This window comes from Bos grunniens, chromosome 10 (assembly GCF_055505025.1).
Source record: "Bos grunniens cultivar Pamir isolate PY7600 chromosome 10, Bosgru_T2T1.0, whole genome shotgun sequence".
NCBI lineage: Eukaryota > Metazoa > Chordata > Mammalia > Artiodactyla > Bovidae > Bos > Bos grunniens.
In genome coordinates, this window is record NC_141174.1 from 45,649,109 (window position 1) to 45,665,603 (window position 16,495).

Consider the following 16,495-nt stretch of genomic DNA (forward strand, 5'->3'; position numbering starts at 1 on the left):
CAACATGGCATGATTTTAGCTCCTGGAAAATTTCTCTGGGCTCATCCTTTTCCCTCTCTCAAACTGTGGGGTAATCTTGGAGAGCTAAAAATTATGTCAGAACAGTTGCTCCTAAGCTATGAAATGCTGAGTGATTCCAAGATGTCAACTACTCCATGTGAGTACTAAGGATGGTCCACAGCCTAAGTAATGTCTCATATATATGTGATACTATTTTTTAAATTATAATTCATCTTCCAAATGGATAAAGAAGATGTGGTGCATATACACAATGGAATATTACTCAGTCCAAAAAAAAAAATTAAATAATGCCACTTGTGGCAAAATGAATGGACCTAGAGATTTTGATACTAAGTTAAGTAAGTGTCAGACTTTATTTTTTGGGGCTCCAAAATCACTGCAGATGGTGACTGCAGCCGACGCTTACTCCTTGGAAGAAAAGTTATGACCAACCTAGATAGCATATTCAAAAGCAGAGACGTTACTTTGCCAACAAAGGTCCGTCTAGTCAAGGCTATGGTTTTTCCAGTGGTCGTGTATGGATGTGAGAGTTGTACTGTGAAGAAAGCTGAGCGCTGAAGAATTGATGCTTTGGAACTGTGGTGTTGGAGAAGACTCTTGAGAGTCCCTTGGACTGCAAGGAGATCCAACCAGTCCATTCTAAAGGAGATCAGCCCTGGGTGTTCTTTGGAAGGAATGACGCTAAAGCTGAAACTCCAGTACTTTGGCCATCTCATGCAAAGAGCTGACTCATTGGAAAAGACTCTGCTGCTGGGAGGGATTGGGGGCAGGAGGAGAAGGGGACGACAGAGGATGAGATAGCTGGATGGCATCACCGACTCGATGGACATGAGTCTGAATGAACTCCAGGAGTTGGTGATGGACAGGGAGGCCTGGAGTGCTGTGATTCATGGGGTCGCAAAGAGTCAGACACGACTGAGTGACTGAACTGAACTGAACTGAACTGAAGTAAGTCAGACAGAGAAAGGCAAATATCATATGACATCACTTATATATGAAATCCAAAAAAATAATACAAATGAACTTATTTACAAAACAGAAACAGACTCATAGACTTAGAGAATGATTTATGGTTTCCAAGGAGGAAGGTGGGGGGGAGAGGGACAGATTGGGAGTTTTGGATTAACATGCATACACTGCTGTATTTAAAATAGATAATCAGTAAGGACCTACTATAAGACAAACAACAACAACAAAAAACAAGCCTAGTAGGATATGACTTACTCACATACTAGAATTATTAAGTTTAAAGTTATAAAAACCAAACTGCTAGAAAAAAGCATTTTTGAATAATTTAATATTTGACTGAAATTGGTTGTTTTGGTCATTACCTCCTCAAATAGCAAACTAAAAATACTCCAAAACCATGACTGGAATCTGAAACCCTTTGGAAGGCTTACTGAATTTAGCCAGGGTATTAAATATCTATATGAAAAATGCCAAACAAAGATTAGAGATGACAGTAGTTACCTATTAGTTATCTATGTAACTATTACAAAAAATACTGCAAGGAATAATATGGACTAACAATGGTATCATGAAACACATAAAATACTAGCTAAATGCATGTGACAACATGATGACAGCCTTTAGGAACTTGTCAGGAAAAACTTATGGGTATCTGAATTTTAACAAATGATAATACTAAACAATAGTCATTAGAAAAGTTGCATTATTAAAATTTTAATAATTTCAATTTCTAAAACCTCTGCCATACAATAGAGTTTACTGTAGTAAAGAATATGACTAATGAACTGGGAAATTTTATGACATATTAAAGAAAATTCATTAGATATGAATTGCTACCTTAAGGACGTAGATTATCCCAGAACAAGGTATAATTTTGGGGGTCTCTGTAAACAATTTACTTTTATAAAAACAAAAAGTTTCAAACGTAGACAAACATGGGCTGCAAAGGCTTACCGACTAGCCTTTTTTTTTTTTTAAAGAGATAAATTGATTTAAAACATAACTTTGAACAGAAAGGTTGTTATAAATTTTCACAGGCTATCAATGACAGATCATTAGAGAATAGAAGTCAATCAATTAAAACATAGTTCTCGAATCCCTCTCCCCCAAAGACCTCAGTGAGGATACTGCTTACACCACAGCCTGACTAGAAGCTGTGACCAGACTGGCTCCCTTTTAGTGGCGCTCTCTTCTAGTTCTGGAGTTCAGCCATCTTAAAGTTCTTCATCTGTTCTCTCCAACAAAGAAAATAATTTTCCCATTGGGAAAATCTTAAACAATCAGAATGATCCACAGGTGAAACAGGCTAACCTGGGAAATAAACTCTTCATCACTAAGGATGCTCACAAACAGACGGATAAATAATTGCCCAGGTGTAGCTGAAGGGATTTAGCTGTCAAGTGGTAGCTGAATTAGACATCCATTGGTTCTTTCAACCTTGAGTGTCTATGAATCTCTACTCTTAAGTACTTCATAAAAAGCCCAGGGCACAGGCCAGAACCACCATTTCCTTCTTGGGAGGATCTAACTGGAGTCCCTCTGAACCAGAACTTATCATAAACACTTAATGGTGGTATCTGAATCCTTGATTTAAGAGAAATCTAGAATACTTCAAGGCTCTGTCCAAAGGAAATGGAAGAAGAATGTCCTTCCTATCAATGGGCTGCTGTCTATGCTGTTAAGTTTACTTCTAAAGTCTGCCAAGGTAGTAGATTTCACACCCCTCCTATATGGAATAATATGAAGCATGAGAACACCTGGGGGACTGCTAAAAAGAAAGTTTCTCTAAAAATCACGTCCTTTCAAACGTATAGTGAACAATCTGGTAATATGAATAAAGATTCTCCCATGAATTTATTCCAAAGAAATAACAGAACAAGTAACAGAATTGAATGTCGAAGGGTATTTATTAAAGTGTTTATATCAGTCAAAAAATGTAATCAATCTAAATGTCCAAAAAAAGGCCCTGGTTAAAAAGGCACTGTGGTAAAGTTTTACCTAAATAATGATATAGACCTACTTTTGACAAAGAAAGATTATCCACAATATAAGTGAAAACACAACTCTCAAAAGAAAGAATGTTATGATCATGTCTTTGTGGGATTACATATGCACACGTGTAGATTCCTATAAAGCAAACACACAAACTAAATTTTAAATAAATTTCTAGTCTCTGATTGGCATTAGACAAAAGATAAAACCTATTAGCTGAAAATAATATGCAAATAAAAGAATTACATAGTGTCATATACATTAATTTATTAGTTATTGTTTTGTAAAACCCCTGCTAAGTAGATCACATTAATAGTGTGGTTACTTAGTAGAGGAATTTGTAACAACAGACATAGATAATGGCATACTAGTTCTGGTGTTGAAATTAGAACTTAGAAGTTTCAAATACTTTTCTGCTTTGTTTTCTTTCTTTTTTTCTCTTTAAAAGCACTTTTAAAAATAATTAGGTAAGAACTAGTACCTTATATTGATAATATGAAAAACATATGGATGAATCTGAGAAAGGGTGTTAAGATTTAGGAGAAGAGGTTATGCTTAGAGAATTGGGCTCAGTTGATATAGCCAGTATGTAGGTATGAAGATGGTGTTAACTGCTATACTATAATTGCAAAAACTGAGAGGAATTATGTGAATGCTTTATACTGACTGTTGAGGGATGGCTTTTCTCAGCAGATAACATTTAAGCCAAGGTCAGAACAAGGAAAAAACCATTAAAAAACTGGGAGAAAGAGCACTCTGAGCAAAGGGTCTAAGGTAGGAATGAAGCAATAATGTCCCAGGAACTAAAAGAAGGTGAGTAAGGATGGAATGGCAGTAGCAGAGAGGAAAAGTGGTAAGAATTATAGTTCAGAATGGTGATCAGGGCAGAGCAAGTTTGATGCATGAAGTAGGGCACTCAAAGCCAGTGCTCTAGGACAACCCAGAGGGATGGGGTGGGGAGAGAGGTGGGAGGGAGGTTCAGGATGGGGGACACATGTACACCAGTGGCTGATTCATGTCGATGTATGGCAAAAACCATCACAATAATGTAATTATCCTCCAATTAAAAAAAAAGAATGGTGGTCAGCGACTACATCATACAGGATTTTGAAGCTAGGGAAAGGAAATTAGATTTTATCCTAAACATAGTGGGAAGTTGTTGGATGGTTTTAACTAGAGAAATGACATGATCTGATTTACATTTTAAAATGATCGCCCTGACAGATATGTTAATAACAAAATAAGGGAAAAAGAATCAGAGTAGGTATACTAGTTAGGAGGTTGGTTTTTTCCCAGGGTTAGAGATAGTTTTGGGAAACACTGGCACTTGGACAGCATTTAGAGTGAAGAGTCACCCAGAAGCACACAGTGAGAATTCATGACAAAGGCCTGAGACACTCGAACAAGTAGAGATCTGGTGGAAGATGATGAACAAGCAAAAGGAGCTGGTATATGTCAAGTATGGTATAATGGAAGTTCCAGGAAAAAAAAAATGTTTCATGGAGGGTGTGGTCAACTATCTCAAACAGTAGTGAGGTCTAATAAAACATAAACAAAGAAATGACCACTGGATTTGACATTAAGGAAGTCATTGGTGACTTGGACAATAGTGATCTCAATAGATGGTGATGATGGAAGATTAGATGTGGCATATATTGTCAATTATTCTGAAGGGTACAGATGATAAACACAAAAGCCTACTTTCTTAGTCCTCACTTAACACAGTGACGACTCATGTATCACAATATAAGTACTACACATGTAGAATCCTTTCTCATACAAAATTGTCTCCAAATGCCAAAAGAGAATAAAAGAAGTTCCCTTCTAAGTCTTGGATACAGGGGCAGGAGATTCTCCCTCTTCAGGGCCTAAAATCCAGTAACTGAATTTTACTAATTTGTTCTTCAAATGTCTCTTGAAATTAAACCTTCCTTTTCAACCAACCTCAAAACAGTTACCAAGTTAGATTCTTATTATTTACACCAATTTCCTAGCTATGGTCTAGGACTCCAGGCCCTTATTTGTCTTGCACACTGGTGCAGATTAATCTTCCTGAAAAGCCATTCCACCACATTCCTCTCAGCTCAACATTTTTCTGTTTGTTTTTTGTTTGTTTTACTGGCTCCTTAACTGCCTATTAAACCCAGTATAAATGCTTAAGCCTGACACTAGGGCCTGGGCCACCATACAGAGCCAGCTACTCTGGTTGTGCACTGCCAGATTCTGATAAGAACACTGCCTCCAGAAGTTATAAACTGAGGTGAGTCCGCTTAAGGCTCCAGCTCTGGTTCTTAATCTCTTCTTTTACTGCTACCTACGTGTAACCCTGTTCTATCCAAACTACTGTCTATACCAAGCTCTACTCATTTCTCACCTTGTACTCCCACCTTTTCTCTTTTACCTATTAAATATGCCTCAAGTTTTCCGAAGAACTTTCCTGACCATTTTTCCTACAAGAGTCCTTTCCTAACTCTGATCTTTCACTTACTTGGTACTCTTTCCCAGAACTTATGTAAGCCATTACGCCATGAATGGTTACTTCAGGGTACTGGCACACAATCCTAAGGTCATAAATTTCACCTCCACCTGTGTATATTTCACTCTGTTCCATATACAGTCTGTACTGCTAACTTGAGCCAACCTTCTCCCAAACTGCAAGTACTTCCAGAGTTATAGTAACCCATCTATTTCCTTATAAAAATATACTTAATATTCTGTTGATGTTAATTTCCTAATGAGTGAGGTTCTAAGTACTCTGAAATATTCTTGGTTTCTCATTTACATGCTCCAATCTCATAGGTATGTGTTGAGTGTTTCTGTTTTAAGTTAGAATTGTAAAAGATCTTAGAAATTATGTAGCTAATCTACCTTACTTTCAAATGAACAAAGGTAAAAAGACATTAACTTCCTTTTTATCAAACTTGTATGTATACCGCTGCATACCAGGATCTAGGTTTTTTCATTTCTAGTGCAATTTGATTTATACACTATGAGAAATCTTTAAGAAGAAAATAAAGGAGAAAGTTAACTTTAATGACAAGTGCAAAAAAGAGAGGCTGTGGCTATAAATGAAAGCAACTTTATATGTACAGTATTATTTTATTAATACTAGTGACATAAATATTTTCACTAGAAGAAGAGTACCTTCAAATACAAAAATATGCTTTGTTTTTGTTAGCCAAGAACAAAGCTAAAACTGATCCTCAGCATTCTATTCTGAAAAAGGCAAGTGATCTGTAAACAAACTTATCACAGACTGACTTTTAAAAACAACTTTCTAGACTTGTGTATAGTTTGCTTAAATTCAACCAAATATTTCTGCTGTACATATACATTATACAGCAACCACCAAAATTCAAGATTATGATTAAGGCAATTAACATTCTGAGGTTCTATCAGAAAAACAAAGTCATGTGTATGTGTAGCACAAAGTAATAGTTAAGAACATGAACTCTTAGATCAGGCAAACAGTTCTGCTACTTGCTGGTTGGTTTTGCACAGGTTATACCTCTTGTACCTCTCTTTGTCTTAGCTTTTAAAAAATCTATTAGATGGCAATAATAACACTATTGACCTTCAGAGGGTAGTTAAAAGACCTGCATTGCTATTTGTAAAATATTCTGAATATTGCCTGGTACACAGAGTGCACCATATGGCTTCTTAAACTTAAGATAAAAATAAATGCGATGACGTGGGTCTTTCTCTCACTTTACAGATGATAAAACTAAATTTGTAAAATCATTTGCCAAGGTCACAAACATTATCAGTTGAGAACCATCTCTAAGAGCTCACTTTATACTACCAATAGTTTCTAATAATTCTCAATTATGAAAGTGCATTCTTATTTTTCACTTCACACAAAAAATGACTCATTTTTAGAGTAGAAGTTACCCTACCTACTCAGGGCACAGATTCTAAAAAGCCCCTCAGACAGACATATCTTAAAGGATTCCTGGTATTAAAAGAATTTTCAATGTTTCAATGTTCTGTTTTGTGCATTCAAAACCACTTACAGTTAATTACAACCAAGCTTGGTCCCTTTATCATCAAAGAAAAATGAGCAGCTTCTGTGGGCAAGACAACAGGGGATAAGTTAAAAAGTAGGGCAGGAGTGGAGAGGGGAGAGTCTTGGCTTTTGTATATAATTCAGTTTAAAAACTCAAAGGAACATTGTGAATTTTAATTAATCTACAGATGAAGAAATTAGACTTCATAGAAGTGACAGTTCAGACACATAGAGCAATATAATGGTAAACTAACGCCTTAAACTAAGATCTCCTATGCATATAAAACATTAAAAATTTGAGGACTTATTTCCAAGTTTTATCTAGTATGCCTACCTAAACTCTACTCCCCAGTTAGTCCAAATCCAATTCTAGCTCAGGAAAGAATAATGAACAGAGAGTCAGCCTCATGTATTTGTTAGTATCAAGGTCATTCTTACTGTTCATTCTGTACTGGTTATCCAGCCTCTGAACATTGATTCTAGTCCTTATTGTAAAACATCTTGATGTCTAATTCCCAATCTGTTTCCCTTTGAGTCCTCACTGAACTTCCCTGTTTACATGGTTACTCTGCTGCAATCCTAACAGAATTTTCTTTGTTTCTTTGCTCATGCACTGAGACATGAGGATTGTGTCCTCAATATCTATTATAAGGATTCCTATATGCAATGGCTACCCAAACTAAACCTGGTATTTGGAAAGCTGCAAAAGAAGAGTTGTAAATGAGTTGGAAAACCAAAGCCAGAAGATAAGCAGGGGTTAAAAGCCTTAACTAAGGAGTACACTGTTACAAACTGTGTATTTTCCAATGGAGAAGTTGAAAATCTGCCAATTTTTTTCTAGTGCCTGATTGCAGTGAAATTTCAACTCAGATGGGAAGTAGACGCAAAGGGAAATTCTCTCATAAGCTTCAGGTGTTCCTACTGCTCTAATGGCTGTTTGTCTCTAATTAGATCATAAAATCCAGGCATGCAGGAACCAGGTCTAACACAGCCATCATTCTATTACCAGTGTCTAGAACAGTGGGCTTCCCTGATAGCTCAGTTGGTAAAGAATCCATCTGCAATGCAGGAGACCCTGGTTTGATTCCTGGGTCAGGAAGATCCCCTGGAGAAGGGGTAGGCTACCCACTCCAGTATTCTTGGGCTTCCCTTGTGGCTCAGCTGGTAAAGAATCCACCTGCAATGTGCTAGACCTCAGTTCGATCCCTGGGTTCAGAAGATCCCTGGAGTAAGGGAAAAGCTACCCATTCCAGTATTCTGGCCTAGAGAATTCCATGGACTGTATAGTCCATGGGATCACAAAGGGTCAGACACGACTGAGCGAATTTCACTTTCAGGACAGTGCCTGGTATATAGAAGATGCAAACTAGTACAGCCACTATGGAGAACAGTGTGGAGATTCCTTAAAAAACTGGAAATAGAACTGCCTTATGATCCAGCAATCCCACTGCTGGGCATACACACTGAGGAAAACCAGAAGGGAAAGAGACACGTGTACCCCAATGTTCATCGCAGCACTGTTTATAATAGCCAGGACATGGAAGCAACCTAGATGTCCATCAGCAGATGAATGGATAAGAAAGCTGTGGTACATATACACAATGGAGTATTACTCAGCCATTAAACAGAATACATTTGAATCAGTTCTAATGAGGTGGATGAAACTGGAGCCTATTATACAGAGTGAAGTAAGCCAGAAGGAAAAACATAAATACAGTATACTAACGCATATATATGGAATTTAGAAAGATGGTAACAATAACCTGGTGTACGGGACAGCAAAAGAGACACTGATGTATAGAACAGTCTTATGGACTCTGTGGGAGAGGGAGAGGGTGGGAAGATTTGGGAGAGTGACATTGAAACATGTAGAATATCATGTAAGAAACGAGTTGCCAGTCCAGGTTCGATGCGCGATACTGGATGCTTGGGGCTGGTGCACTGGGACGACCCAGAGGGATGGTGTGGGGAGGGAGGAGGGAGGAGGGTTCAGGATGGGGAACACATGTATGCCTGTGGCGGATTCATTTTGATATTTGGCAAAACTAATACAATTATGTAAAGTTTAAAAATAAAATAAAATTTTAAAAAAATTAAAAAAAAAAAGAAGATGCTCAATGAATATATAAGCATAATGAAAAACGATTAAGCATATTTAATAAGATCTCAGGTGTAGATCAAAGACTACACACTGAAGTATGCCCAAGTTTGATTAAAGTAGATTAAACTGAAGAATTCAGGTTTTATAGGACAAATGAGCTCAGATTATTAGCTCTGTAACAAACGGCAGACTGAAGGTGTCAAAACATCAGGCAATGCACAAGAAGCTCTTTTAACTTTTATTTGACTATGCTTTTTAAAAGACAGAATTTAACTTATTGACACTGACATTTCAGCAAAGAGTTGTTAAAACACACTCACATACCCAACCAAAATGATTATTTCAAGTATGTTCCTGGGACCCAATCATCAGTATCTCAAGAGAATTTATTTCCTAAATTCCAACTTGACAGCCATTTCTGCCATTTGATAGTGTATTCTCTAAAATGCTGACAGCAAGTAATTTTGAGGGTCTGATCTTACACATATCTCACACAGAACCTCACAGAAACCAAAGGAAAAAGCCTTGGTTAATTCTCTAATCACTAATTCTCAATTGTTAACAATCAGTAGAACTAACCAATGGAAACGCACTAAAGAAAAGCAGACTTAGTGATTTGTTAAGTGACAATTTGGACTTTCAATTATTTTCAATGCTCTAAAATGTTTCTTAAATTTTTCTAAAGCTGTTCATGTTTGTAGACATTCTATCAGGCTCACAACTGGTGTTGTGCAATTTTCATATATACGTGTGTGTATAACATACACACAAAATTTTAATTATTGTGAACAAAATCAATTTAAGATATTCATTCCATCATTCTTAAGATATTTTAAGATTAATAGTATTTTTTAAAGCACTATGAACTTCTTGATACAAGGATCTAAAAGTTAAAAGTCAAATAGTTCTAGTTCTAAAACTAAAGAACATAAGAGAATTCTGGAAGTATACAAGGTGCTCCTTTGATGTGAGGTATGACAAGACTATTTACTCAGAACTCAGCCCATTCTAAGTTCCTCTGTTCCCTAAGTTATTTACAGTCAAATAATAAGTACTATCTCTTTTCCCACCTTTGCAAATATCACATTATATAAAATAGCAACTACCTACAAATCTGAATTTGTTTACCATAACTATTAAATGAACTACAGTAATAAAAAAATACAATGCTGTGTAGTTTCCAAAACACTATCATAGGCTACAGTAAAACTTAAAAAAAGCATATGTCATTTAAACTGCTCAGATGATTATATTATAGATTAAAAGTTTGCATAACAAAGAAATAAAGCATTTATTATTAGTATTTACACATCTTTCATCAAAATAATTTCTAACTACAAGTGCTCTAAAGGTATAACACAAAAGAAACTACTCTTTATAGTAGTAAAGCAATTGCTGAGTTCATTAAAAAAAAAAAAGAAATCTCAATCTAATTATGCAACTACTTATTATTGAATTTTTACCCAGTTGTTAACAAATAGATATTTTCTAGGCACAGAAGAGTAAAAAGAGTTCATCAGAAGCCAAGGAAGGTAAAGCTTGTACTTCACACAATTCTGCAAGGCGACTCTCTTCCCAGAGGACTATAATTGTCTGTTGCAACAAACATCATTTCTTTTACAATCTGAATTCTCAACTACACAAAACCTCTATATACGAGTGCCATCCACATTCCCCTTCTGGCTCCTTACAAATTCAGCCACAGTAATTCCTGTGGAGATAAGGGAATTCTTATAGAAAATAATCAGAAAAGAACAGAAGGATAAGTAACTAAGAATTGTGATCAAAATAAAGAGGAAAAAAAGGGGAGGAAAGGGACAGGAATAGAGAATAGACAAAGAGGAAAGAACAAATAGGAAAATAAGAAGGGGGAAATATAAAAGGAAAAATAAACTGAATAAGAGTAGAACTATTTATTATTTGACAGTAAGAGTAGGGATGATTTGTTTGACAATCATATTGCTTATAATGATTTTCCTGTTGGCTTTAGACAAATGATCTCAAAAGATAATTTTTCTAAGGGACACATAAGATGCCAAAAGTATAATTCATCTTAAACCTAAAATATTAAACTTTTATATTCTTCTATAGAACTATGATGGTTCTAAAACATGGCCTAACTGGGAGGTAAATACTGATGTTATATCAAACAGAGGTAAATTCAAATACTGAGTATCTGCAGGCAAGTTAAAATAATAATTCTCTCAGAAATTTCTGAGAAAGAAAAAGATTCTTTGGCATACCTTGCTATGGTGAAGTGAAAGTGAAAGTCGCTCAGTCGTGTCCAACTCTTTGCAACCCCATGGATTATATATGGAATTCTCCAAGCCAGAATACCAGAGTGGGTAGCTTTTCCCTTCTCCAGGGGATCTTCCCAACCCAGGGATGGAACCCAGGTCTCCTGCCTTGTTGGCAGATTCTTTACCAGCTGAGCCACAAGGGAAGCCCCTTGCTAGGGTAGGAATTATCGAATTAAATTTCAGTAATTATTTAACCTTCAAAAGCAAACCTCATTGAAATGAGGTTATATACAACATAACTGATGGCCGAAGTAAAAAAATTCATGTAAAGATCTGAAAACAAATTAACCTTTAATAACTCTCACAACTGCAAAAGTAAAACATGCACTGCAGAATCTGATTTAACTGTTTTCACAAAGAAGACAGCAGGATGTAATTAGGACAGTCCTGGGCAAGTTGAGACATGTCACTCAATTTCTTTATGTAAATACTGATAATGGTAAGTGTTAGGGGAGAAAGGTACTTTTCCCCTTTACTTGGGTTGGGTCTCTGTACATAGGAGGAGAGCAAGACTTCACCTTATCTTCCCACCAAGGAACATACTGGAGAGAAATGACTGATTTCTATATTCACCCATTTTATGAATTCTTCCACAAGGCTGGTAGGATGGGTAACATGACTGGTTTGGTTTTGGTAGTCATTAGGCTATTTCCAGTCGAAATGGAGTAACAGGGACTTGATTTACCTACACGCCTAAACCACGACAAAATACAAACAACTGTTTCCAGACATTGGACAACAGACAGTGCAAGACAGTGATCTCTGAGAGAAAAATAAACAGGTGAGTCCTACAACTGCTCAGCTTTAATGCCTGGAGAAAGTTTCCAGGCTGAAGAAAGGAGAGAGTTTCCAAGAGAGAGGAGAAGCAGACACAACCCAGCAGTCTCCCTGAGTAAAGGACAAAAGAACTAAGGGAAAGGGAGGTTAAGTGGATAGAGTCACAGGGCAGAGTATCAGATAAAGGAGAGTAGGGTGCAGAAGGCGAGCTCAAGAGAAAGGAGTAAAGAAAAAATATAATAAAACTATAAAATTCAGCAAATATATATATTCAGCAAGAGTGAACCCTAAAATAACGTATAGACTTTTGATGATGATGTATCAATGTAGATTCACTGACTAACAAATGAACCACCATGTCATGGGGTATCCATAGTTGAAGAAGTTGTGCATGTGTGGGTAACAGTGTCGATATGGCACTTTGTGCTCATAGTTTTGCTGAGAATCTAAAAGTCCTTTCTAAAGAAAGTTTTTAATTAAAAAAACATTTCCCTTTTATGCAATTCCAGGAAAATATTCTCTTTTTGCTTTCTGCAGATTTAAAAAATAAAAATCAATAATGAAAATAATCTATTCACTTATCCCAAAATTATACTTAAGAAGTTTCCTTTAGGAAACATAAATTATAGAAAAAAAATAATTGAAAGCAACGTCACAAGCAAGAAAGAAAATGATCAAAGCTCAGGTGAGTTTTTACCTCCCAGGACCAAAAAAAAAGGACATTCTGTACAAACTTAATATAATTTATGTTTTATATAGAAGGACTGATGCTGAAGCTGAAGCTCCAATACTCTGGCCATCTGATGCGAAGAGCTGACACATTAGAAAAGACCCTGATGCTGGGAAAGACTGAAGGCAGGAGAAGGGGACGACAGAGGACAAGATGATTGAGTGGCATCACCGACTCACGGGACATGTGTTTGAGGAAGCTCCGGGAGATGGTGAAGGACAGGGAAGCCTGGTGTGCTACAGTCCATGGGGTCGCAAAGAGTCGGACACTACTGAGTGACTAAACAACAACATGTTTTATATTAAGCACTTTAATGTCTGATGGGTATGGATATACTTAAAAGTGTTCAGGGCCTGAAAAGTAAGTGTGAGTTACTGAAAGAAGAGAGAAATATTACTCCTGCAACAATTATTTGCTATTTAACTTGTATTACAGGTAAAAAAAAACTGTTGTGTGACTGAGGGAAGCACAGCTCTTATAAAAACTGACATACTCAAAGTCTACTGACAACAATCTTGTTTCTCATACCTGTAATCTCTGGTGCTGCATTTCTTGGACAAAATTCCCCTGGACTAGACTAGTGAATATCTATATTCAATTCTGTATTTTGGGAATATGCCAGAATAAGAGTCCATAATGAGCAGTACAGTACAGTATATTGTATAATGGTGGTTTTCAGCATTCTATATATACAGCAGTCTTGGAAATATCAATTTAGTGCCAGTCAGATTTGTTTATAAAAGAACCTGTCTACAGGAAATAACTGAAAGAACAGTTAATTTCTTTCACTTATAAACTGAAGGCTGCTGGTCACCTTTCTCTGGTCTGTAACTGTGGAGCCATGATGCAGTTATAACACTAATATTTACAATGTCATAACAACAGCTGACATTTCCTAAGCTCTTACTATGTGCCAGATACCATGATGATTATTTTATCTTATTTAATCTTCGCAATACCGAGAATATATCACACTGTTTTACCTCCCAAAATAGGCAGAGTATATATGGAATAGTCATTCATATATAACCACTGTTGTTAATTCATCAAATCCAAGATGTCATTAATTTTAAGACATACAACTATTTCATCATTCATTAACAGAAAAATCCACCAATTTTAACTACAGTGGGCCATCAAAGTGAAAGAAACAAATTTATTTCGGACTTCAAAGATGTAAAATATAGAAAATGTGTTAAGATCAACCAAATATGGTAACCCTAAAATTATAAGTTTAATCAGAATGTGATTCAAATGCAATATTTCTTAATAGACTTGAAAACAAAGTGAGCTAACTAAGTTAATGCTTTTCAGCCTCTTTTGAAAAGAAATCCAATCTTAGAAAATGAAATCATTTATCCAACAAACTTCTTAATGGAATAGGGAAAAAAGAGAACTATAGCTGCAGGTGTTCATATGAACTGCATTCATACTTTATGCTTACACATTTTTAGTCAAAATATGTAAACTACTCAAAGTAAAAATGCCTTCATCAAAGTGTGCATTTAACAGGGATTGGTTAAAGTAAATCTATATTGTAATAAAAGGGTGAAATAAGACTGAATATTTATAGTGTTGTGGTTAAGATAATGATTAACAGACAATCTGAATCCCTATTCTGCTGCTAATAATGCAGCCCAAAGGAACCTAATTTGTCTCTCTAAACTTAACCTTTCTGAAAAATGGAGCTAATACCAATTTCATAACATCACTGATTTTATGAGGTAATGATATGTGTTGAACAACACAGTGCCTGGCATACAGTAAGCAGTATTATATAATACACAGCCTTACTGTTCCTTAATAAGCCAAAATATCTTGATAGAAATTTTCAATAGTTTTAGAATCTTGTGGTTTTGAATCCCAGGCACACATTGAACAAACTGGAAAACTTTAAAAACAAAGTATAAGACAAAACAAACAAACAAAATAAAAACAGAAACAAAACTTGAACACATCCAAGACTAGATATTATATTCGCATAAAAGCTCCCTATGTAATTCTAATGTGCAACAGGGACTGAAAATCACTGCTCTAGTTGAAAACTTGAGGCTAAGTAAAGGGAGAAAATGAGGATATTAGGCAAGGTAGGATATAGGGAAAGCAGAGGTGACATTAGAAAAGCAAGGGACCTGCTTTACACTGGAATTATGTTTTTCAGTTGTAGCTGTGAATTTGCATGTATCAATGTATAAGATGTAACTGGGTAGAACTGGTTCTCAGACTGGAGTCTGTGGACATTCTGGGGATCTGACAACTCTCTCTCCAAATTTAACACATGATTTATTTTCAATGAAAATCTCAAAAAAAAAAAAAAAAAAAGCATAAACCTAGTCTGGAACATTGTGGACAATGATAATCAAGGACTGCTTTCTTATTTCAATGTTATATTCATATGTACAATTATGACTTACATTGACAGTTTTGCTGGTGTTTAAACAGCATGACTTGAATAGCTCTTGGCTGGTAAGAAGAGAGGTGGACTTAATATAGTCCACAAAACAGTGACCTGGGGTACCAACAAAAGTTGACAGTGAGTCAAATGGGACAAGCAAATATCAAGCCATAGTATCGTAGGCATGTTCAACTCAAAAGGACTTGGCCCATAACACCAAGCATGATAGTCACATTTTGACCAATAGCTTTTTAATACATCACAATGACAAAGTTTAGTGGTTCTGTAATTTTATCCACATTTATTATTTTTTTAAAAATATTTTAATTTTATTGGAGTATAGTTGATTTACAATGTTGTGTTAGTTTTAAGTGTACAGCAAAGTGATTCAGTTATACATATACATATACTCATTCTTTAGATTCTTTTCTCTTTAGGTTATCACAGAATATTGGGTAGAGTTCCCTGTGCTATACAGTAGGCTCTTGTTGGTTATCTATCTTATATACAGCAGTGTGCATGTGTTCATCCCCAGCTCCTGATTTATCCCTTTCCCCTATGCTTCCCCTCTAGTAACCATAAGTTGTTTTTGCTATCTGTTAAGTCTGCTTCTGTTTTGTAAGTACATTCATTTGTATCTTTTTAAAACTGGATTCCATATATGAGTGATATCATATATTTGTCTTTCTCCTGTTTGACTTCCTTCACTTGGTATGATAATCTCTATGTTGTTGAAAATGGCATCACTTCATTTTTTATGACTAAGTGGTATTCCACTGTGTATGTACCACATCTTCTTTCTTTATCCATTCCTCTGTTGATGGACATTTAGGTTGCTTCCATGTCTTGGCTATCATAAAAAGTGCTGCAATTAACATCAGGGTACATGTATCTTTTCAGATTATGGTTTTCTCCAGATATATGCCCAGGAGTGGGATTGCTAGATCATACAGTAGCTCTGTCTTAATTTTTTAAGGAACCTCCATACTGTTCTCCATAGTGGTTATACTAATTTACTTTCTCACCTGCAGTGTAGGAGAGTTCCCTTTTCTCCATATTCTCTCCAGCATTTATTTTTGTAGACTTTTTGATGACGGCCTGAATTTAGCTTTTTCAAAATTATTTTGGTTTTACAGTTGCATGAAGTCTAAGAAATATGAAAATAAATATGGAGTTCATTTTTCTACATTGAAATTAAAAAATT

General features: G+C 35.8%; 1 protein-coding gene across 42 annotated transcripts in view; it reads right to left on the reverse strand.

Annotated features, from left to right (window-relative positions):
• ATOSA (atos homolog A) overlaps positions 1–16,495 on the reverse strand; it is an 84,587-nt gene that overhangs the window by 30,277 nt on the left and 37,815 nt on the right. For 8 of the 42 annotated variants that reach the window (XR_015134494.1, XR_015134493.1, XM_086320981.1 and 5 more), the window contains exon 3: positions 6,996–7,049. The exons of 22 other annotated variants lie outside the window; for them this stretch is intronic. Coding sequence is in view for 17 of the 20 variants with exons in the window: in XM_086320981.1 (XP_086177107.1) it covers positions 6,996–7,049 (54 nt within the window). In the remaining 3 variants the exon portion in view is untranslated. Of the gene's footprint in view, positions 1–6,995; positions 7,050–15,310; positions 15,406–16,495 lie in introns of all 42 variants that reach the window. 12 more of the 42 variants (XM_086320989.1, XM_086320987.1, XM_086320994.1 and 9 more) reach the window with 2 other exon arrangements.